This window comes from Sorex fumeus, unplaced genomic scaffold (assembly GCF_029834395.1).
Source record: "Sorex fumeus unplaced genomic scaffold, SorFum_2.1 ptg000008l, whole genome shotgun sequence".
Taxonomy (NCBI): domain Eukaryota; kingdom Metazoa; phylum Chordata; class Mammalia; order Eulipotyphla; family Soricidae; genus Sorex; species Sorex fumeus.
In genome coordinates this window covers 14,314,719-14,340,000 of record NW_026606065.1, presented here as the reverse complement: position 1 = coordinate 14,340,000, position 25,282 = coordinate 14,314,719, and the positions used below count along the sequence as shown (strand labels likewise).

The 25,282-nt window shown below is 38.5% G+C and overlaps 1 protein-coding gene and 1 non-coding gene across 3 annotated transcripts in view; one reads left to right on the top strand and one right to left on the bottom strand.

Moving 5' to 3' along the window:
* COL9A1 (collagen type IX alpha 1 chain) overlaps positions 1-25,282 on the bottom strand; it is a 104,171-nt gene that overhangs the window by 35,829 nt on the left and 43,060 nt on the right. For both annotated transcript variants that reach the window (XM_056109616.1, XM_056109620.1), the window contains 10 exons: positions 23,191-23,244; positions 17,169-17,222; positions 10,443-10,496; positions 5,295-5,348; positions 3,351-3,404; positions 3,161-3,214; positions 2,974-3,027; positions 2,522-2,575; positions 1,371-1,415; positions 1-9 (listed from right to left, as the gene is read on the bottom strand). The exon at positions 1-9 is cut by the window's left edge and continues 45 nt beyond it. In XM_056109616.1, coding sequence (XP_055965591.1) covers positions 1-9; positions 1,371-1,415; positions 2,522-2,575; positions 2,974-3,027; positions 3,161-3,214; positions 3,351-3,404; positions 5,295-5,348; positions 10,443-10,496; positions 17,169-17,222; positions 23,191-23,244 — 486 coding nt within the window. The remainder of the gene's footprint in view (positions 10-1,370; positions 1,416-2,521; positions 2,576-2,973; positions 3,028-3,160; positions 3,215-3,350; positions 3,405-5,294; positions 5,349-10,442; positions 10,497-17,168; positions 17,223-23,190; positions 23,245-25,282) is intronic.
* On the top strand, positions 15,158-15,264 carry LOC130019448 (U6 spliceosomal RNA). The gene has a single exon (XR_008791777.1). It is a non-coding gene; the product is annotated as a U6 spliceosomal RNA (small nuclear RNA).

Below are 25,282 nucleotides of genomic sequence, written 5' to 3'. Positions count from 1 at the left end.
TGTGTTACCCTAAACATAAAAAGCAACACTCAAAGTAAGTCAGAGGGCAATAATCTTTTTTATGCACAAACATTTTTATTTTTAATTAATTGTTCTCTTTTATTAAAATAATTGTTTACACAATCATATGTACTCAGGGGTGGATTTCACACTCCTTCAAGGTAAAATCTACTATAAACACCACCAAAATATCAACATCCCTCCACTACCATCCATAACACTCTCGGCCTTGTTCCTTCTGAAACCACAGCTCTGCAGGGAGAGTTGCTGGATTGCTTCTTTTCATCAGCCTGTCTCACCTAGACAAGTAGTTTTTACACTTAAATAGCATTAATCTTCCAATTTCCACACCAAGACTCTGGAAAGATATAGAATTTCTCCTGTGGTGTATACATCAAAGAACTTTAGATTCAGGAATCTGTTTTGGGAGACACAGATGTCTAGTAAAGGTGTCACTGTGTCAAAAATGAAGGGTTTGAGCTAGACAACAATATGAGAGGATTTTTTCTTTCTTCAACAATATTAATTGTGTATGTCTTTCCTTTACCATTTTCACTGCCAATAACACTTCTCCAAGACATTTTACCTGACACTGATGCTATTAAAATTATAAAGAACCTTGTCATCCTGAGAAAATTATCAGAGGATGTGCTGTTGAGAAACTTCTGTCAGCAGACTCCAGGAAAAGCACAATCCAGGAGATGCTATGCACCATCAATATCTCAGAGTCCACTTATTAGGGAACAACTCTGCCCAGTGCACTGTGGACCAGGGATTTCAGGACTGTTGCCAGTTAATCTGGTGGGGACCATTTTACACAGGGTCTTCATTGTAGTCATTTTATTTGAACTACTTACTTACTGTAAGCCTTTCATTTCTTTCACTTATTCATTTTTAACTTGCTAGACTATAAGGATATGTTGATAACTATATAAATGATTGTCTTTGCCTATTATCTTTTTAGTTTAAGATAAATCATCTTAATAGTCATTGAAATAATTTCAGTGGCTTAGTAATATGTTCCTTTTTTTCAAGAAGCCAAGTAACAAAGCTTTCTTCATTTTATGCTGGCAGAAGATGCTTTTTTTAAAAAATATTTTATTGACTGAGCTTCTATAGTTTACAATACTGTTAATAATGGTCTCTTATGCACATAATGAGAGGATCGAATTTTCAAAAAGGAAGCAACACTGTGTTAAAGTGTCCTTTATGCTGTCTAGAAAGAGAACCATATTTTAAGCCTTAAGTCCTTTTCAGTTTCTCCATAGGGTTGAAAATAAAATAAAAGCACATTGGAAATATTGAAAATTATAAATAAAATATGTCAATAAAAGAATTAAAATGCCAACTTAAAAGTTCCAATTGTGTACCTTTTCACCGGCAACACCTTTTGCACCAGGAATTCCAGGGACCCCCTGAAAGAATGCAGAGAATGTGGGTTTAGGTTACTCTACCTGAGAATCCCAGCTAATTCCATTGTACATGGTGAGAAGCTGAGCGGATCACGACAACCTCAAAGTGGACATGGAAGGACAGTTCTTCCAAGTTTCCCATTTCCCTATGTCTGGACTGTCAGTTATAGAAGTAGACCAGTTTAGAAGGCATTTCCTTTCTACAGTTGGCTTGTAAGTCTGAAAACCCTTATAGCAAACCTACCTGCAAACTAATATTTCAAGGGTGAAATTCCAAATTAGAATCTACTACCATTTTCAGCTGAACTGGTGTATTTACCAGCATGATGTACATAGAAAAGCAAAGTGAGAGTCTATAAAACATATTAAACTCTAAGTAAAAAATAAATAAATAAAAAGAATGGTAGGCCCAAACTGAGCCTAATTAAGACTTGATACTGTTGGAAGTCCTAATATTCCCTAGTTGACTATTTTCAGTATCAGATAGCATAACTAATTGGAGGGCAGTCCCCCCTATCATCAAGAATGCTTATTAACTTGAAACATTTGCCTCCAAAAAGCAAAGTATACACAAGGTATAATCAACATGAATTTCCAGAGACATTAATGCAAGAAAACAGCAACTTGGATAATTCAAAGCACTATATTATTTTTTAATGGCATGCTATATCTAGCACTGTTTTAAAGCATACTCTCAATACTCTTATGGTTCAGCTCTGCTAACAAGAACTCCCTAGCCCAAAGCTCAGAGGTGGTAAATTTATGAGAGAGAGAGAGAGAGAGAGAGAGAGAGAGAGAAAGAAAGAGTGAGAGAAGGAAAGAGTGAGGGAGAAGGAGAGGGTGAGGGAAACAGAGAGGAAGAGAAGGAAGAATGAGTAAACTGAATAGTGAAGAAGGACAAAAAAGTTAAATATAGATATTAGAGAAATAATTTGGTAATTATTTGGGGGAAGTTCAAAACTCTCAATGTAAAAACTGCATAAAAGGTTAAATTAAAATATCTTATCTTTCCCAGTATTTATTAAGTCACTTAAACATTAGTCCCACAAAATACCCATCTTCAAAATTCATATGCAAACCAATAAACATTCAAAGAATGAGATACTTACAGGTAACCCCTGTAATCCTGCATCACCAGGAGGTCCAGGTTTTCCTGGCTCACCCTGAAAAAAGGTTTTATTTTATCATTGAACCAGCATAAATGGTTACAGTTCCTTGAAGAAAAAGACACAGACCTTCAAAATCACCCAGGTGCACTTTTTATAATGTGACTCATTTCATGCCAGGGTGGGGTAAGATTTAAGTCATACATTCACTCAAAGTATGCAAGTGCCTTCAGTTTAGTTTCTTCAATGGGGCAATTTTCCTAGAGTCCTGAAACCAACCAAATATATTCGTCTAACAGGCATTTTGAAGTGACACTGACTTGAAAAATTAAGAAGGGGAAAAAACCAACTAATTATATACATCTACCAGCAACGCTTTAGTAATGGAAATGTTGCGGCCAGTTGGCCAGGGCAAAGAAGGCCCCATTCACTCTTAGACTAAATCGTACAGTTACCTTTATTCCAGGCATCCCAGGTATTCCATCACGACCATCCACACCTGGCAAGCCCTAAAGACACACAAAGAAGTACACTGTCCAGCACAGTCACATTCTGCTCTATTCACAATTTTTCTTTTTTTTTAATAAATGAATAATGATTTTGAAAAATGAGTTGGTAACTACAACTCAACTCAGGACATACCGTATCTCCTTTAGACCCAGGAAGGCCTGGAATTCCTCTGGAACCTTGGGGTCCCTGTAGGACAAGGAGAACTGATAAGACAGGTTCAAATGAACACAAAACTTAGGACATTGCCAAAAGATTAGTAGAATCAAAAGATGTCACTGAAAAAAAATGATACTTGGATAGAAGAAAGGTAATGTGAACTCACTTTATCTCCCTTTGGACCCGCTTCTCCAGGAGGTCCTCGTTGTCCTTGATCACCCTGTATTAAATTGAAATTGTATTAATGTAAGCAAAATTTACTTATTTGATAACTTTTTTTGCCTTTTGGGTCACACCCGGCAATACACAGGGGTTACTCCTGGCTCTTCACTCAGGAATTACTCCTGGCGGTGCTCAGGGGACCATATGGGATGCTGGGAATTGAACCCGGGTCGGCCCCATGCAAGGCAAACGCCCTACCTGCTGTGCTATAGCTCCAGTCCCTCGATTGCTTTTTTAATTCTTTAAACTCCTCTCTCTCTCTCTCTTTCTCTCTCTCTCTCTCTCTCTGTCCCTCCCTCCCTCTCTCCCTCCCTCTCGTCCTCTCTCCCTCTTTCATTTTCTCTACTGTTTGGATTTGGGGGGATTGGTTTTTTGGAGGGAGGTTGTTTTCTGGTTTGGGGGCTATACCTGGTCATACTCCTGGTGGTGCTTGGGGGACCATATGTGATGCTATGTTTCAAACCCTGGTGAGCCACATGCAAGGCCAGCACCCTATCTACTGTATTACCTCTCTGGCCCAGTACCACGGTCTCTCTTGAACATGTATTCCTCTCTTTCTCACCCCTCATGTCTTTCTCATAAATTTTATTCAATAAAAATTGTCTTTCTTCAATTAAAAAAAATACTGCATTGGCTTCAAAACTGACATTACCAAAAGAGTATTTGAGGCATAGATGTCTTTTGATTTAATTTTAAATGCATGATCCTTCAATGCTCTTTAGGTGTATACATGCAATAAAATTAAGGTTCTCACAGTAGGTAGCTTTGTCTAATGAATAAATAATTATGTCTACAGATCAACTAACTTCATTCACTATTAGGGTGAATTGAGGTCTGAATTATGCCAACCTTTTCACTTTATGACTTACTCAGCCAATTAATGGTTTCTACCCAAATTATCCAGCTTATGTTGGGCTGGAGCGATAGCACAGCAGGTAGGGTGTTTGCCTTGGCCGACCTGGCCAACCCAGGTTCGATTACCCTGTCCCTCTAGGAGAGCCCTGTAAGCTACCGCAAGTATGTGTCTTCATAAAAGAGAGTTTTTGTTGGACTGTTCAATTACTCTAAAACCTCACAGGACTCCTGTTGCTACTGAATCAGCTCACATGATATAGGTTGATATTAAGCACTCAATAATGTAGTTCTACCTTATCTACTCAATTTCAAATCTTCTCAGTACAAATTCCATGTAGTAACAGTCCCAACAACAGCACTCAAAGCACCCCAACAATGACCTGCCTAACCTGTACTTTGTGGCCAACCTACAATAACTTTCCTTACCAACCTCTCTGAGATCCTTTTGCATAAACTCTCTCAACCACATGATCAATCTAGCACTTCACTGTGTAATATAACATTTAGTAATATTCTGTCTTTTCCGGGTACCACAGGACTTTGATCATTAGAAATTCTACTTAACCTATACTTTTCTACATCTTTTGTTGTATAGTTGATAACTAAGGAATGCTGTTTTAAATTTATTTTCTAAAAAAGCTTGAGACAGTCTATAATATTAACATTGTTAACACAAAGTTAAAATATGGAACAAGTAATCAGAAATCATAGATAGGAACCAGATAGACCTACACAACTATTTGAAATGAGATAGATACTGTAACTCTGCACATCCTGTCAAACAAAGTAGAAGAAACATGCAAACTATAATCGGCTTCACTTATGAGAGAAATAAAACCCAGAGCAAATCAGAGAACATCTTTCTGTACTCAAGAAAGAATTGTTCATCTGAATTTAAATTTCTTAAAACAAACGTTACAATTTTTCACTTTTATTATCAGTATATAAATAGCACTCTACATATTGTAGTAAAAGAATCCAATTCCTTTTTTAAAAGTCTGTTACTGTGTCTTGTGGAAGGAAAACTACTCACAGGTGCACCAGGAAGACCTCGGGGTCCAGGTTCCCCATCGAAGCCCCGAGCACCCTGAAAAAAATGAAAAATACATAAAATAAAAGTGAGACACCACATGTGATATTAGGCTTTCTAGAAAAGTTTAGTAATGAGATAAAATGATAATTTTGTGTTTTTACTACATAGTCTTCATCAATGAGTTCCCAGGAATATGTCATCAGATGCCTCAGTTGTGAAAATACTAATTGATGTCTTTTTACTACATCATAGGTACCTAAGTTCAATCTTTAACACCATTCTGAATATTTTAATTTAATCCTGCATTCATTCTCAATTGCTGGTAAAAATCACTTGGACTTCATTCCCCTGACCCTGAAAGAGCCTCCAATACTGCAGTGTTGGGTAAGACGAGTAGGAGAGGCTGCTAAAATCTCAGGGCTCACCCTCTCCTCTCTGGAAAGAAAGATGGCGGCCACATGGGAGCCTTGTGGACAGCAGGCATGAGCCGGGGGAGTGGGGGCGACTAAAACCTCATGGGAAGGGGGGCGTTCCGGTCCGTCCTTCACGCCCTGGGAAGGGGGGCGTTTCGGTCCGCCCTTCACGCCCTACCGAGGCCACCAGTTGCCCCCCACTAGCGGCTCTCCAGCACGGCCACGACTCCACAGCACAGAAACCAATTTCTTAACTATCTGACTTTCAGTAGAAATACTTCCAGGGTCAATAAGTAAAATAGCAGAAATCCGAAACCAACATTTAATTCTTGAACCCAGCTGTAGAAAGCAAATCACTTCACAATGCTTTTTCAGCATGTCTGATTTGGGCGGGAGGGTAAACTCTAAATAATAGTGGTGAATCTTTTATTGAAACAATGAATCTAATCAAAGCAGATAGAGTGTTAACTAGAATTCATCTGCCCCACAGGGACTGGGAGGGGTGGGGGGTGGGGTTTTATTGGGGTTCTTCATGGTAAAAAATAAGTATTGGTAAAGGGAAATGTGTTTGATATTTGCATGACTGAGACCTAAACCTGAAAGCTTTGTAACCTTTCCCACGGTGATTCAATAAATAAATAAATAAATAGTCAAAAAAAATTAAAAAAAATAAAATAAAATCTCAGGGCTGAGACGAATGGAGACGTTACTGGCACCTGCTTGAGTAAATCGATGAACAACAGGATGACAGTGATACAGTGATACCTATGAAAGAATGCGACAAAACTACAGGAAGAATTTGGTAACCACCTCCCAGAGTTCCCATGAAATTCAATACTGGTAAAGACCTAACATCAGCCCACATAGACTCTGCTGCTGCTACAGGAAGGGTTTCTGAAATTCTAGATTTCCACCACAGTCTAGAATCAAAAGTCCAACTGTGTGCTTCAAAACTGTAATTAGGATGTGAGCATCCTCTCTTTGGTACCGGAGATATGTTAAATCTTTTTTTGTGTAAAGCAGTCAATTTATTTTTCTCATAAATAGAGCCACCCTGTGAAGTGATGACTGCATACGAATAGCAGAACTTTTTTGATTGAATTATCATGGAATTATCTCTGACTCGGTCATATTTTACACATTTCACCTCTCAATTCACCTCTCAATTTTTATTATTATAATAAAAATATGTTTTTCAATGAAGATAATTTCTATTATCGCATCCTACATCGAGAAAATACAACTTCCTTCTTTACATCATTTTCTCATCTACTAAATAAATGAGAAGACAGAAGAGAGAAACAGAACTAACTGGACAGGTATATCCTAATGAACAGGGCTGAAGTGGAGAGATGATAAAATTAAAGGGAAACAGTCAAAAGAATATTGGATAATTTGTCACGCCAAGGAAACCAACTTAACTGTGTCTGTAGTAAGAATTAAAAACTAAAAATTTTATAGAAGATTCAGACAGAAAGAGTCAAAGAAAGAACACAATTGAAGCAAAGGTACCACACAGCCTAGAAATTCTTTCATCTCTAAAACCAGAACAAGGTGCAAGGCATTCACAGGGAAGAAGCGGTTTAGAAGACCCTTAAAAGACCTTGAATTCATCATTCACCTTGCATTGTGCCAGGGAACTGGCCTTTGCATTATAGAAGTGGCTTTGATGCTTTCTCTCTGACTACTGTTCAGCAGAGCTCAGACCGAAACCGCTGTTACTAGGTAACCACTCCATGGGTCTGAGTTCATGAGAAAAGCCATTTCTTCCTATTGAAAGCAATTTGACAGAAATAAGAGGAAATGAGAAATTTTGAAAAATACCAAGTAGAAAAATACCTCAAATAAAGAACATATCAAGAATAGTAATTGGTTTCAAAGGGTCACGTATTTGGGGGGGATTATTTAAATCCAGAAAATGCACAGGCTTATGTGTCAGCAACTACAAAATTAATGGATTTTATTCTTTAATAACAGAAGATATAACAGAGATTGCTATTTAATTTAACCAGTATATAGACATACAAAAGAATGCAATGTGTTTTTAAAAATATGGTGCTTGATGAGAAATGGCAATGTTTGAAAAGGGGAATGCCTAGACCGCCCTTGACCACTATATAGGAAGCAGAAGGACAAAATAGGAAAGAAATTGAGGGAGGAATAAAAGTTGGACAGGAAGCAACCAGGGAAGATGTCAAGGGAATCTGAGTACATCAATGGTGCAAAGAAGTGGTACAGCTAATACCCAAACCACAGAGTCAACAGCACTGAAAACAAGAGATCCAAACTTCAACAACCGAACTTTAAAAGGTTCCTATCAGCCTAGTAGATTGGGGGGGCAGGATCGGGGCATGGAAACCTGAGAATCCTTGTGGAGGAAAGAAAATATTGGTAGTGAGACTGGTGCTAAAATTTATATGGATACTGCATGACAGAAATCCAATCATGAATAACTTTGTAAGGGTCGATTTCAAAGTGATTCAATAAAAAGTTTTTTAAAAAAAATATATATGGGTGGAGAGCAGGTCTGAGCCGGGGGCGGGGGCGCGACTGATACCTCATGGGACGGAGGGGGGGGGGCGTTCCAGCCCGTCCTTCATGCCCTACCGAGGTCACCAGTTGCCCCCCACGAGCGGCTCTCCGGCACGGCCACGGCCTCAGAAGCACAGAAACCAATCTCTTAATTATCTGACTCTCAGTAGAAATACTTCCAGGGTTAATAAATAAAATAGCAGAAATCCAAAACCGCGTGCGACATCATTTAATTCTTGAACCCAGCTGTAGAAAGCAAATCATTCCACAATGCTTTTTTGGCATGGCTGATTTGGGGGGGGGGGGGGAAAGTCTAAATAATAATGGTGCAACTTTTATTGAAACAATGAAGCTAGTCAAAGTAGATAGAGTGTTAACTAGAATTCATCTGCCCCACAGGCATTGGGAGGGTTGGGGGGGGGGGGGTTATTGGGGTTCTTCGTGGTGAAAAATAAGTATTGGTAAAGGGAAATGTGATTGATATTTGCATGACCGAGACCTAAACCTGAAAGCTTTGTAACTTTTCCCACAGCGATTCAATAAATAAATAAATTTAAATATATATATATATATATATGTCTAAAACCCAACTATAAAAAACTTTGTAAATTTTGGTGCTTTAAGAAAAACAAAAAAAATTTAAACAGTGCTTTCAGAAAAGAAGTATTCTTAAAGGAAATGGAAGAGCAAAGGCAACATAATGAAAATAAAGAGCCTTTTTGTAGAAGAAATAAAGTGACTTAAAATTGAAATGAAAGCACTCCATTCAGTTTGGGATGCCTAATTTTTCTTCAGGTCAAACTCCACTAGTCTCTCCCACAGCCCAGCTCCCCATGCATAATCTCTTTTACTTTACAGCACTCCACATTAGGGTTGCCATGACCTTCCTTAGGCATAAATTTCCTTTGGTTCAGGGGCTTTCCTCCTCCTCTCTCAGTCTCAGTCTCAGTCTCTGTCTCTGTCCCTGTCTCTGTGTGTGTCTCTCTCTCTTTCTCTCTCTTCACATTCTCCTTAGCATTAGTATTCCCCTCAGAACTACTTTACTGCTAAAAAAATTAATAATATACAAAAGCATTATTTATAAAATAATTTCTCACAAAACAGTGCATCTTTCCAATTTTTTAATTTACTGAGCACATACAATGTTCAAGTTATTCTTATTTAATTGTTAATAAATGACTCCATCCTTCTGTATTAGCCAAATTAGCCAAAGAGGTGCCAAAGATAATAAGGTGAGAATTTAACAATGTAATGGGCAAAGATACTTTAAAAAAATTTTTCTAGACCTACAAGTTGACTTTCTTCACATACTTTTTAGTACTTGGTAACCATTTTCTTAAAATCTAATAGAGAAGCTATAGCCATCCCTATACAAATATATAGAGACAAAAAAAATTTCTGTGCACATAATGACCAGTCAGATTTGCTTTGCTTTTGATGTACTCTCCAGTTAAGCATTGTCCATCCTCCATGCTCCACTAAGACAATGGCAACACCTCATGCTTCTAGGTCATCTGCCTTGCTACCCCTGCATCCTTCTAGCACCATCTCTTTCCTGTGTCCTTTCAATTTCCCTATAGATTATACATTGCTTTCCCTTCCCTTCTTCCTCTCACTTCTAGTCTTCAAATTTATGTTCCTCTTGTTTGCATTATAACGTCTGCTAGTTTCTTGCAGTAAAGAGTAACCTCAGTGAGGAGTCGAGTTCTCTTTGATATTACCCCAGAATATTCCAGAGTGCCTGACATGCAAATTCTAGTAGAATCTGGCATCTGAGGCCAGGCTAAAGAAAGAAGAGTTAGTGAACTCTAGTCCCAAGTGTCTGATTCTTATGAGGATTTGGCAAGAGAGCCAGAATGGCTCTGGGTTCTTGGGTTTTGTCCCTCTTCTCACTTGACTTCTTCCTCGCCACCCTACCCTGTTCTTGCCTTATACACTCAATGCTGTGACCATGTTATTAAACTGTCAAAACAATAAAAAGAAATTAAACCTCCATTTCTGCTTATTTATTCATTATAATTCAAAATATAACCTACATATCACATATGTAACTTATTTCTATTATCTATGTTTATAACATGAATGTGAGAAATTAACCAAATAGCTACAAATTACCTTCCCCCAGAATAAAAGCAGTCTGTTGAAAATAAGACAATGGTAAAATTTGAATTCTGATATATCATTAGCACTATTAACCTCTTACCTTTTCTCCTTTATCTCCAGCTATACCAGTAGTGCCTCTCAATCCTTGAGGTCCCTAGAAAAGGAAAGGGAAAAGTCTTAGTTGGAGTGTATATGTTCTTTTATTGCTTCACATAAGCTAACCATGAAGAAGAACACTCTCATAACCAAAGATAGCACTGTAGCACTGTCCTCCAGTTGTTCATCAATTTTCTCGAGTGGGCACTAGTAAAGTCTCTATTGCGAGACTTGTTACTGTTTTTGACATGTCAAATACGGCCACAGGGAGCTTGCCAGGCTCTGCTGTGTGGGCGGGATACTCTCAGTAGCTTGCCAGGCTCTCTGAGAGGGATGGAGGAATCGAACCCAGGTCAGACACGTGCAAGGCAAACGCTCTAACCAAAGATAATACTAAAAATTAAAACATTATACTTTGGTGATGGTGGTCAAGTAACTGTGTCCGTCAAAATCATAAATGTTAACATAAATTATGATTCTGGCACATGATCCTGACCCTCTTGAGGTGGACATAAAATAATATTGCAATATTCTGAGAAATAAAAAAGAAATAGTGATAGTATATAAATAAAATTTTATAGTTTAGAAAGAAAAATCCAGGGATAATTCTTCTAATGGCAAAACCCTTTCAAAACTGTGAAGATTTTTTGACCCACTCACAGCCACTTGTAGTAATTATTCATTGCACTATTTATCTCATAAAGGGCATTCTGATTTCCAATCTGGGGCATGAAAACATGTTTTAGGATTATCTACCCTGTAACATAATTTAGGATTACCTACCCTGTGCTTTCAATGGCACATGGGTAATCCTACACAATAAAGTTGTGGAGTAAAGTTTCTATAATCCTTTCAAAGTTTCTAGGATCCTTTCACATCAAGAGTTGCCAATCTCAGGGCCAGAGAGATAGTACAGCGGGTAGGGCACTTGCCTTGCACACAGCCAACCTGGGTTCAATCCCCGGCATCCCATATGTTCCTCCAAGCACCGCCAGGAGTAATTCCTGAGTGCAGAGCCAGGAGTAACCCCTGAGCATTGCTGGGTGTGGTCCCCCAAAAAAACGTTGCTTGGTACATTTACACAATGGAGTACTATGTAGCTGTTAGAAAAGACGAAGTCATGAAATCTACATACAAGTGGTACACATGGAAAGTATCATGTTAAGCGAAATGAGTCAGAAAGAGCGGGATAGACACAGAAAGATTGCATTCATCTGGGGAACATTAAGTAACAAAATAGGAAACTAACACCCAAGAATGGCCGACATTAGTACCAGGAATTTTACTCCATGGCTTGGAGGCCAACCACACATACTAGGGGGAAAGGGAGCTCAGATAGAGAAGGGAACACCAAATAAAGGTGTTGGGAGGATCCTCCCAGGATGGGAGAAGCATGCGGAAAGTAGACTATAGACTAAACATGATTGTCACCCATTGCCTCTTTTGCAAACCACAACACCCAATAAGAGAGAGAGAACAAAAGGGAATGCCCTGCCACAGAGGCAGGGTGGGATGGGGGGGATGGGGCGTGCGAGGGACAGTGGGATCTGTGGTGGTGGGAAATGGACACTGGTGGAGGGATGGGTATTTGATCATTGTATAATTGAAACCCAAGCACAAAAATGTGTAAGTCTGCAACTTTACCTCATGGTGTCTCACTATTAAAAAAATTTTTAATAAAAAAAAACAAATTTAAAAAAAGTTGCCAATCTGGGGGATGGAGCAATAGCACAGTGGGTAGGGCTTTTGCCTTGCACGCGGCCAACCCAGGTTCGATTCCCAGCATCCCATATGGTCCCCCAAGCACTGCCAGGAGTGATTCCTGAGTGCAGAGCCAGGAGTAACCCCTGAGCATTGCCGGTGTGACCCAAAAAGCAAAAAAAAAAAAAAAATAGTTGTCAATTTGTCTCTCTAGCCCCACAGCAGTAGAGATCCGGAAACGGGGAGCATTCATGGAGGGCTGAGCGCCTGCGGGTTCCCTGGGGTACAGCAGTGGGTGGATGATTCATCAGGAAAGTGGGATAGCTGCTTCTGGCAGAATTTCAAAGTAACTCTCAAAATAACTAAAGATAGAACATTTAGCCATGCTTTTTCCTTTTTGTCCTCTGTTGGAGAAAATGGGGCTATTCCAAGGCTAATCCTGCATCCAAATCTGTGTCAAGTTCTGTCTAGATAAATGAGGAATCAACTGATGTTCAAATGGATGGGATGATTCAGCTGAGGACAGCTACCTAAGATATGTGATGTGAGAAGAAGTCACTTAAGAATAAAGCTGCTCTCTCTGAAGATAAGTTCACAAAAATAATTCTTAATATACAAATATATGTATTTTGAGTCAATAAATATATGAATGACATAAGAACTCAAAAAAAATTTTCTCAAGATTAATACTTTAGGGGCTGGAGCAATAGCACAGTGGGTAGGGCGTTTGTCTTGCACGCGGCCGACACGAGTTTGATTCCCAACATCCCATATGGTCCCCTGAGCACCGTCAGGGGTGATTCCTGAGTGCAGAACCAGAAGTAACCCCTGTGCATCGCCAGATGTGACCCAAAAAGAAAAAAATTTAAAGGACAGAACTTGTGCATAAAGTTCAAGGTTTTATTTCTGCTATTATAATTCTAAAATATATTCTACTTTTTAAAAATATGTTATAATTACATGGTGAAAAACTTTAAACTTTTGGAAGGATTTTGCTCACTTTTATATTCTCTTACTATTTGGGAGTCTAACAAAGAAGAAAGGAAAGGATAGAGAAAGAAAGTCATTCTTTAGACTATATGCCTAGTAGAAATTTATTATATAGTTATAAAAAGCTTTTGTAATTTTAGGGTAAAGGTAAAGGTAAAGGCCCTCCCGTTGATCGTCGATTTGCTCGAGCGGGCCCAGTAACGTCTCCATTGGAGACTTTGTTGTTACTGTGTCTGGCATATCGAATACTCTCGGTAGCTTGCCGGGCTCTCCGAGAGGGGTGGAGGAATCGAACTCGGGTCGGCCATGTTGGCGGCTTGTAAGGCAAACACCCTACCGCTGTGCTATCGGGGCTGGAGCGATAGTACAGCGGGTAGGGCGGTTGCCTTGCACGCCGTTGACCCGGGTTCGATTCCCAGCATCCCATATTGTCCCCCGAGCACCGCCAGGAATAATTCCTGAGTGCAGAGCCAGGAGTAACCCCTGAGCGTCGCCGGGTGTGACCCAAAAAGGAAAAAAAAAATAGAAGAAAAGGAAAATCGGTTCCTAAATCTTAATGGTAATGCGCCCCACGCCCCAACCGCCCAGCCCTGTGTCCAGCGCTTTGCATCTCCCCGGCTTCAGCACTCTATTAGCGCAGTTGAACTTGAATTTTAGGGTAAATATTATATATTTTATTACTCAGAAATAAGCCTGCAAAGCCTTAAAATACTTTTAATAGGGCTGATAAAATTAGAATAATTAAGGTAAAAAATTAAAAATCTAATATCTGGTATTATTAACAATTAGCAAGCTCTGTTCACCCATAAAATCACAGTGATCTACATGACTCTTCTTATGCTTTCAACCTTTTTATTGACTGGTCTAGATTAGGTATTTAGCACAGACACAGTATAATAATCATGAAAATCCTTACAAAGTAATTAACCAGAAAGCTTATACAATGTAGCTTCGTTTGACCAAAGGGAAATTATCAATGTTTTGAAAGTCAAACTCTGAGGTACATACAGGTTACTCGGCTTAAGCCCCAAACACAAACTTTTCAATAATTAACTTTTGCTTTATGGTTTTGGAACACACCCAGCCATTCTAGGGTTTACACCTGGCTCTGCATTCAGGTAACACTGCTCATGGATTTGGGGGCCATATGGGTAGCAGGGAATTAAGCCCAGATCTGCTGGGTGCAAGGCAAGCACCCCACCCGCAGTACTATCTCTCTAGCCCTGCCAGTTTTACAGATGCACTTATATTTAAAAAGACACTTTTTTTGGTCATATTCATTACTACCCAGAAGTTCAACAAGCACTAACATTATTCCCCCAATGGACCACTTGGATCATAGGGCAGATGTTATGCTAGAGATCCAATCTGAGTTGACTACTGTAGGTATTTGCCCTAGCTTCTGTTTTATTTCTCCAGTTGAAAAACATTTTTTCAAAGAATGCTTGAAAAATCCTATCCAAAAAACGTTGGGGATTTAAAATAAAAATAACTTTAAGCTATGTTATTAAGATATAATAGTATATATCTCCTACACAACTTATCTCAATCCTCTACCTGAGAAATGTATAGCTTCTTAATATTTCATTATGAAAGGCTCAGGAAAGGCAGGATTCTAAAACAAATACCCTGGTCTCCAGATTCCCTCACAATTCCCATGTGACTTAATAGTCCAGACATTCCTAGGCCCACTCGAGCAAATCGATGAACAACGGGAGGACAGTGCTACATACAAAACAATTAAATTGGTTCACTATTTCACACCATGTCCAAAAGTTAACTCACAATGGGCTAATGACTTAGATGTAAGATCCCAAACCATAAATACATCAAAGAAAAAAAACGCAAGTAATTGACTTCAGTGACATTTTGGTGATTTAACTCAATTGGCATATTAAAAGCAAAAAGAAATGAGATTATATCAAACTAAAAGTTTCTACATGTCAAGAGAAAACAGAAACTATCACTGAAAAAAAGAGAAAATGGGAGGAAATATATCCATGCCATACATCTTCTAAAGAGAAAACAGTGTTCTCTTCAGCAGCACATATACTAAAATTGGAACAATACAGAGAAGATAAGCATGGTCCCAGCACAAGGATGACACGCAAATTCATGAAGCGTTCCATATTTTTTAGTAAAGTTGCAGGCTATAAAATCAATACCCAAAAGTCCATGGCTTTCCTATATGCAAACAGTGAAAGAGAAGAAAGTGATATGAAGAAAACAATCCTGTTCACAATTGTGTCCCCAAAAATCAAGTACCTAGAAATCAGCTTAACTAAGGAAGTAAAGGACCTGTACAAAGAAAACTACAAAACGCTACTTCAGGAAATAAAAGAGGACACGAGGAAATGGAAAAATATCCCCAGTTCATGAATCGGAAGAATTAACATTGTCAAAATGGCAATACTTCCCATAGCACTGTAAAAATTCAATATGATCCCTATTATGATACCCATGATATTCTTCAAAGAAATGGAACAAACACTCCTGAAATTTATATGGAACAATAAGCCCCCACGAATAGCTAAAGCAATCCTTGGGAAAAAGAAAATGGGAGGAATCAACCTCCCTAACTTCAAACTCTACTACAAAGCAGTAATAATTAAAACAGCATGGTACTGGAACAAAGGCAGAACTATAGACCAATAGAACAGGGTTGAATACACTGACATCTCCCCCCAAGCATATTATCATCTAATCTTCGATAAGGGGGCAAGAAAAGTGAAGTGGAGCAGGGAAAGCCTCTTTAACAAATTGTGCTGGCAAAACTGGACAGCTACATGCAAAAAAGTGGGCTCAGATCTCTGCCTAAAGCCATGTACAAAAGTAAGATCAAAATGGATTAAAGACCTCAACATCAGACCAAAATCCATAAGGTTCATTGAAGACAAAGTTGGCAAAACTCTCCATGGTATTGAAGCTAATGGTACCTTCAAAGGTGTCACACAACTGGCCGAGCAAGTGAAAACAGAGATAGACAAATGGGACTATCTTAAACTAAGAAGCTTCTGCACCTCAAAAGAAACAGTGACCAAAATACAAAGACAGTCTTCAGAATGGGAAAAGATATTCACCAAATACACATCTGACAAGGGGTTGATATCAAGGATATACAAGGTACTGGCTGAATTCCACAAGAAGAAAACATCTAACCCCATCAAAAAATGGAGCAATGAAATGAACAGAAACTTTCTTAAAGAAGAAATCCGAATTGCTAAAAGGCACATGAGAAAATGCTCTACATCATTAATCATCAGGGAGATGCAGATCAAAACAACAATGATATATCATTTCACACCGCAGAATCTGGCCCACATCCAAAAGAACAAAAGCAACCACTGTTGGTGCGGATGTGGCGAGAAAGGAACACTCCTTCACTGTTGGTGGGAATGCCGACTGGTACAGCCCTTTTGGAAAACAGTATGGACGATTCTCAAAAAATTAGAAATTGAGCTCCCATTTGACCCAGCAATACCACTCCTGGGAATATATCCCAGAGAGGCAAAAAAGTATAGTCGAAGTGACATCTGCACTTGTTTGTTCATTGCAGCACTCTTTACAATAGTCAGAATCTGGAAAAAAAACCTGAGTGCCCGAGAACAGACGACTGGTTAAAGAAACTTTGGTACATCTACACAAGGGAGTACTATGTAGCTGTTAGAAAAGATGAAGTCATGAAATTTACATACAAGTGGTCACTGTCACTGTCCTCCCATTGTTCATCCATTTGCTTGAGTGGGCCCAATAACGTCTCCATTGTAACAATTGTTACTGTGTTTGGCATATCAAATACGCCACGGGTAGCTTGCGAGGCTTTGCCATGTGGGCGAGATACTCTCGGTAGCTTGCCAGGCTCTCCGAGAGGGGTGGAGGAATCGAACTCGAGTCGGCCATGTTGGCCGTTTGCAAGGCAAACGCCCTACCCACTGTGCTATTGCTCCAGCCCATTTATCTAAATGTCAAGTAGAGTATATTTCAAAAGACATTTAAAAAAATCTGTATATCCTGATTATATATTTAAAAAAAACTTTACTGGAGGTCCTTGAGCTCCAACTTCTCCTGGTTCTCCCTGGTCACCTTCTTCACCCTAGAAAACAACAAAGAAAAGCACCACAAATGTTATTCTAATAAATAAACATAGGAATAAGTTAAGACTAAATCCGTGAACTCATTTGCATTCTCAAAAGTATTGTGCAGCACTTGAAAACACTGTTTTAAATGAGTTGAGTAATCCATTTTCATTATAGAACACTTAGAAAGCACAAAAAAATTTATCGATAATGTCACTCAAATCTAACCATTCTGTTATAAATAAGTTAGATACCGTCTCTTCCAAGTTATTATAGAGAACAGGGTAAGGCAAAGAGAGGGAGGGAGAAGGATATAGAGGAGGAAGAGAAGGAAAAGGAGAGATACCTCTTCATGTATCACATATGTGTGTGCAGTGTGAAGAGTGCATTAATAAGAAAATGTGATCAAATTATGACTATTTGTCCAGCAACTACAAATGTGATTTTTATTTTTTAAGTTATAAAATTGAGAGCTTGTTTGGAGGTTCTAGCAGGGGAGTGCAGTTATTCATATACCCGTGAGGGAAGACTGGTCTGTCTCTATTCAGGGAAGGCCGTACTCTTTGACAGAATACAACATGCACAGGTGCAGGTTCGGGAGGGACACACATGGAGCGGTGAGCAAGGAAGGGGACACCTGCCTAACCAGCCAGATCAGTTGAATCAACCCTGTCAATCAATAGGGTGACAGATGTCGCAGCCAGATCACTCTCACATCCGGGTAGGGCATTTGCCTTGCACGTGGCCAACCCAGGTTCGATTCCTTCGTCCCTCTCAGAGAGCCCAGCAAGCTACCAGTATCCCGCCCGCACAGCAGAGCCTGAAATGCTCCCTGTGGCATATTCGATTTGCCAAAAACAGCAACAACAAGTCTCACAATGGTAACATTACTTGTGCCTACTCAAGCGAATTGATGAACAATAGGAGGACAGTGCTACAGTGCTTATATAATTATTTTTGCATTTATGAGATTTTTAAATATAGTTAGCCTTTTGATGTCTTTTCTGTCTTATATTTAGATTTCACTCATAGAATATCCTCTCCGACTCCCAAATTAATCAATATTTATCTATATTTCTCCCAACAGTTTTAGTTTATTCCTTTAACATTATTTTTCATTGAGAGTTACTCACCCTTTTTTTAATTTTTTAAAATTTTCCTAAATGGTTACACTTCTAGATGAACTTTAAAATTGTTGACTAAATCTTCACAAAAATACTAGTTGTAATATATTTGTATTAAAAACAATATGAAAAATAGAATATTTGCAATATTAATTAATTACATTTAATGTATATCCCTATGTAATCAAATACTTTTCATCAATAATATGTTCATTTCTTCATATTAGTCTTTAATTACTTGCTTGTTCTAAGGCATTTTGACTATTTTGTTGCTAGTGTTAATGCAATCTTCCACTATGTTTTCAATTATTGTCCTGACTTCATAATACTAATTTTAAAACCTCATACATTTTTAAAATTTTAGAATATTAGCCTCATGCATGAATGACGTCCCACGGAACCCAGAAAATGTGGAACTTTGTGACCTTGGACTCTGGACTCCATGGGACAAGGTGCAGAGATCCTCTGCCTGCTTCCCCTAGTCTCCAGTGACCCAGGGATCACACCCATAAGCCACACCCTGCTGTCACCAGATAACCTCCTCATCGGCCACCCTCCAGAACTCACAGCTCCTCCTCCCAGACAGGAGTATAAAATGAGGTCCCCATAACCATGCCACCAGACTCCATGCCAGACTATTTCACTTGGGGCGCTCCAGAGGGGGGGTGGGTGAAAGCCCTCCCCAACCCAAGGGACCCAGCCCCAATAGCTGACCTCCACTATCCAACGACCACCACGCTTCAGGCCGCTTTCTACACGCTCGGCCCAAGTCTCGCATATTCCTGGACACATTATAAGACACTTCCTACCCATTTTCCATAATTACCACGCCATACTTGATGGGGTTCAGACAGTAGAGAACAAATCATAGAAAGAAATATATAAATATATGCCCCTCGGAGAGCCCAGCAGGCTACCGAGAGTATCCTGCCCACATGGGCAGAGCCTGGCAAGCTCCCCGTGGCATAATCGATATGCCAAAAACAGTAATGACAACAGCTCTCATTACCCTGGCCCTGAAAGAGCCTCCAATCATTGGGAAAAGATGAGTAAGAAGAGGCTGCTAAAATCTCAGGGCTGGGAGGAATTGAGATGTTACTGACGCCTGCTCGAGTAAATCAACGAACAATGGGATGACAGTGATACAGTGATACAGAATATTAGCACTGTATTAACACTGTCCTCCCGTTGTTCGTTGATTTACTCGAATGGGCACCAGTAACATCTCCATTGTGAGACTTGTTACTGTTTTAGGCATATAAAATATGCCAGGTAGCTTGCCAGGTTCTGCCGTGTGGGTGGGATACTCTTGCTAGCTTGCCAGGCTCTCCAAGAGAGAAATTTAGATTTCACTCATAGAAAGTTTTAGAATATTCAAAAAAAATACAAGTACTGTCTCTTACAGAATAACTATACATTCTGAAAAAAAAAAAGGTTATTTCTCTGGCTAGGATTTTACTCTTTGACATACTGCCCAACATTTCCTGTGATGATTAATATTTTAAATTATGAAATTAATTATGAGGTTAAATCTTTATTTTTGATGTTATGAGAATATTATGAGATAAGATCCCATTTATAATGTTTATTATATGTTTCAAATCACCCATGTTTTTGCTCTACAAACTATAACTTTTATTTAGATTTATACATGTATACACACAGGAAATACAGAAAATCTAATAGCAGTATTGATTTAAAGCAATTGGAATATAATACTTAGAACTAGACAATGCCTGAGCTGTTTATTCTTGACTTTTTTTAAGAATTATGAGAATCAGGGCTGGAACAATTAGGGCATTTGCCTTGCACACGGCTGACCCGGGTTCAGTTCCCAGCATCCCATATGGTTCCCTAAGCACCGTCAAGAGTAATTCCTGAGTTGTGGAGACAGGAGTAACCCCTGTGCATTGGGTGTGACCCAAAAAGAAAAATTAAAAAAAAAGAAAGAATTATGAGACTCTTAAATAGGGATTTTAGATTCATCATTCTCATAAAAAAAAAAAAAAGATTTACTGCACCAGGAGGTAGTACAGGGATCGAGACCTGAATGCTTGGAACCCAGGTTCTGTTCACAGCACCACATGTCCCCCAGGCACTTCCAATGTGACAGGTAGGTCCAGTGGTCTGCAGTACCACAGGGTCCAGCATTGAGTCATCTGTCCAAGCTGGCTGAGCATTGTCAGAAGTGGTCCCAAGGCTCTCTAAGCTCTGCTTGAGAGACCCACAAAAATTTAAAAAAAAAATAGGTGTGATTGACAATATAGAGAGAGCCAGTCCAAAGTCCAGGTGGAATTAGCTAGATCATGGTCAGGATAATAAATATGGGGAAGTAATTTAATGACACTTGCATTTTCCTACCTAACTACAAAGACAACAATGATTAATCAGTCCACTTAATTAACTGGGTTTGGAGTATTTTCCTACAGGTTCCAAACAAATGTTGGAGTAATATATTCAATTTAAACACCTCACTAATAGATAAAAAATGCACAAGTAATTAATAACCCTATAGTAAAATTAAGAACAAATTAAGAAGAGGCAATTTAGCCCTATTTTTAATACAGTGAAAGACTGGACTAGTCACTCCTATATTTATTTTTTAAAACTTTTATCCTTATTAATGGTTTTGCAAAGTAAATTTGAGGCAGAATTGTGAAGTCAGATATAAAATCATACCTGTAGTTTCTCAAATCTCACTCACTTTGCTTTCAGTTTATTGCTCAGTGCATTTATTAACCCTTTTAATATTAACTTCTAATATGCTATTATCATATTTTTCTATGTCAGGTTTTCAAGCAGACCACTGGAAGTTTATGTGACAAAAACATGTGAACTAAATTAGAAGACTTCTCAACAACTTTCAGTGAAAAGTTTGGCAGGTTACCTAACACACACACACACACACACACACACACACACACACACACACACACACGTATTCTCTCTCTCTCTTTCTCTCGCTCTATCATCTCTTTCTCTCTCTCGTCTCTCTCTCTATGCTCACTGAATACAAAACTAAGTTGCAGGACCTACATACTACAGGTATTACAGGTATAAAATAAAATTTAGATTCATGGGAGATGGGATGGCAAGATGCTCTGGTCAACAGGTAAAAGGTAAAGGCCCTCCCGTTGATCGTCGATTTGCTCGAGCGGGCCCAGTAACGTCTCCATTGGAGACTTTGTTGTTACTGTGTCTGGCATATCGAATACTCTCGGTAGCTTGCCAGGCTCTCCGAGAGGGGCGGAGGAATCGAACTCGGGGCGGCCATGTTGGCCGCTTGTAAGGCGAACGCCCTACCCGCTGTGCTATCACTCCAGCCCACTGGTCAACAGACTATCCCCAAATTTTATACAGTGAGGTGGATGTTGCCCCTAAAAGTAAGGAGGAGAAAGGGATATAAAGCATAAAAAATAATGTAAATTAACCATATTTGCTTTACTTGTAAATAGTATCTCATGGGTATCTTTTGGTGCAATTTGATAGTCTTGTACACCTAACTCTGCGGATAAATATTTTAGTACATGAATATGTGATATTTGATTTAACAAGTCCCCTGCGATTGGACATATTTTTTCATCTGTATGATCTGACTTAAAATGAAACCAGCACATAGCATGTTCTTAATAAATCTTTGTAGAATTTTTTAAATTATTTATCTTAACACTCAGTGGAGTAACACAGAGAAATTTCCATTTTACTCCATTTTCTACAATTTTATATTAAATCCCAAATTGTTCAATTACAAACAAATAAAATGCCTTGAACATTCAGAATCAAAGATAATACTCCTAAAAGTCCAACTTTTTTTAAAATAAATTTTTTTTACTATAAAATATAAAATGAACTTACTTTTCCTAAATATTTCAGGTTATTCAACAGATTGATGCTTGCTAAGGCATTCAAAGATACTAATGGCATAAAGATTTTTGCAATCTTAGTCCCATACTAAGTTCCTCCCACATGGGCATTTCCTTTTCCTTTTTCTTCTACTTTCCAATAAACTTTTCTACTTTCAGAAATAAAAAGATTTTTGCAAATTATCTAACACTTAACTTCCAAAGGAAAAAGACTAATCTTTTCTCACTACACAAGGAAAATGTAAGACATAATAAACAAAGTATAGAGGGCCCTATTGAAAGGAACATTTTGACTTTGTAAAATATTATAAAATTAAGAGATGAAAAATTATTATGCAAGAAGTCAGATTCTGGGACTCTTAAAGGCAATTTAACACTGTGGATGGAAAAAGGGCAGAGATCGTTTTGCTTTACATTTCAGACATGGTGTTACAAGACATGCCAGCCCCATTGCAAGTTTCTGCTGAGTGCTCCAGTTTTTTTGTATACATAATATTCTAAGTCCTCTTGCCAGTTTCTAGATTACTCAAAAACTATATTGAAATGAGATCAGAAGCAAATAGAAAAATTAGTTCAGAACTTGAGAAGCTATAAGCCAACTACCAACTCTTCTGTTTGCTAGTCTCAGCAACACTTGTCATAAAATTTTACACTTGTCATAAAATTTTGTTTAGTGGAGTAGAACAAACCAGATGAATAACATTTGACTATCAAAAGCATCAAAAAAATGCTGAGTGTGATTGATCTGAAAAAGAATGCAAGGGTAGCAATACAGTAAAAAATGAAAATGTACAGTACTCTGCATTTTTGTAATTGGATGGTTTTTTGTAAGTATTCTGCTTAGTCAGAATATTGACACATCTACAAATGAAAATTGTCAATAATCATTTGAAAGGAAAAGACTAAGTATTCTTTATGATGTCTTAAAATTCCTTTTAATAAACCTGGTCATTATTGACTAACTACAACTTACCAACTAAACACTAATTTCCCCTTACCTTGTGACCTTGTCTTCCAGGTTCACCAATTTCTCCTTTAGCCCCTTTATGACCCTAAGAAGTACAAACATAAATAAATTAATAATTGCATTTGGCTAGACAAGAAAGTGGAAAAAAGACACATAAGATCATCACAAAGTTCATAAAGTGAGCATGCTTCTTTAAATCTGTGTCAGTATGCTAAGGAAAAGGTAATGTCACGAAGAAAATGACTACCTTAATCAACTTTCATAATACTATATATATATATATTATTCCATATGTATCTATATTAATAGATATCATATTTAGCTAATAGAAGAAAACTGTTCTAAAATAACAAAGCCTCCATCATCTAATTCAGTCACACAACTCATTGGCATTTGCCTGCTGATTCTGGAGATATCTTCTTTTTCTAATTTTCCCTCCATTTGAGTGAAGAGTATTAAGTCTTCTCTGCTATCAGTACCTTACTTTCCAGAGATACCAAGAACTAGCTGAATGGCTTACATGTTGCTCTCTACAGGCTTCTCTCCAGACAATTATCCTCACTAGATAATTAATAATTTTAAAAGATACAAAAGATAATCACTGAAGACTTGAAAAGAAAATCCTTATCTCTTTTTGTTAGGTTGGTGTTTTCTGCCCTTGGTATAGGTGAGATGTGGATAATAATATGAGGCTAATGTGAAATGAATATTCCAAAACTAAATCTACCAAAAATTTTACTCACAGTGCCTCTCTTGTGCAAAACTTCCAAAAATAAGACACTGATCCAGGACTGTACTCAAAAATAAGACACTGATCCTCTCTCAAGTGCAAGACTTCCAAAAATAAGACACTGATCCAGGACCAAATCTTTTAAAGCTGTGGATACCCATAAAAACTTATCTAATGTGGAGTTCATGCCTAATTCAATCAGCTAATCATTCAGTTGAATAAATAGCACTACTCCTACATTAAAATATATATGTATATATATATATATATATTATCTGGGGTTGGAGCGATAGCACAGCAGGTAGGGCATTTGCCTTGCATGCAGCCAATAAGGTCCCCCAAGCACGGCCAGGAGTAATTCCTGAGTGCAGAGCCAGGAGTAACCCCTGAGCATCGCTAGGTGTGACCCAAAAAAGCAAAAAAAAAAAAATCAGTGTTTTGAGACCTTCCAGTTCATAGCAGAATTTTATTCCTCTGTACTGTTTTATTCAAAAAGACTTTAGAGTTGAGTTTCCCTCCCTGCCGCAAGCAGAGCCCCGGCAGCCAAAATCCTACAGAACTCGGCCATAGCCATGCTCAAGGCCACACTCCACATGCTGGGATGAGCCTCACCCATGAAGGAACCGACAGAGGAACCCAGGTATGCGGGACCCATGGCTCAGATTTCCAAGTCTGCTCATATTGGGACTGGGCCTCTTCCACTCAGGTCCCCCGTTTTCCAGTAGCCTGGCAGCCACACCCACAAACCACCCTCAGTGCCATGTAATCTCATCAACGGCCAAGATCCAGAGACTATAAATAAACCTCCCGGAAGAGAGCAAGGCAGAATCAATCTCCAAGAGTACAGGGCCTCCAGACCTCTTATACTCTAGCTCACTGATGTACCTAAAATAGGGCACATGTATTTGGTTTTAACATACTTGTTTGTATTTTTGTATATACGGGCTTAAATGGCCCCAGAATGAAATACAACAACCTTCACACACTTCCCTCTTACTGTGGTGGGAAGTTGCTTGCTGGTTGGGTGGGTGTTTGAATATTATCTGTAATGAACTACTGTGAACTACCTTATGAAAATAAAATGTATAAAAATCATAAAATAAAACAAAAAGACTTTAGACAATAAGACTTTAGACTCATAGACTAGAAAGAGAATCATTCTATCCAGAGTAAATTCATTTTTTTAAGTGAAAGCTTGCAGCAATTATGATGGCAGAAGTAGTGAAAAACACATTGTAAAGTGCCTTTTCTTACCTATTTTGTTGTTTTTCCATATTTTTATTTTTTAAAAGTGTTTCAAAGCTATTAGGAGTACAATCTGCCCTACCTTCCCATTTCCCTAAATGGGAGACAATTTTCTAAACTTTGGTTTGATATCCTGAGTCTCTAAATC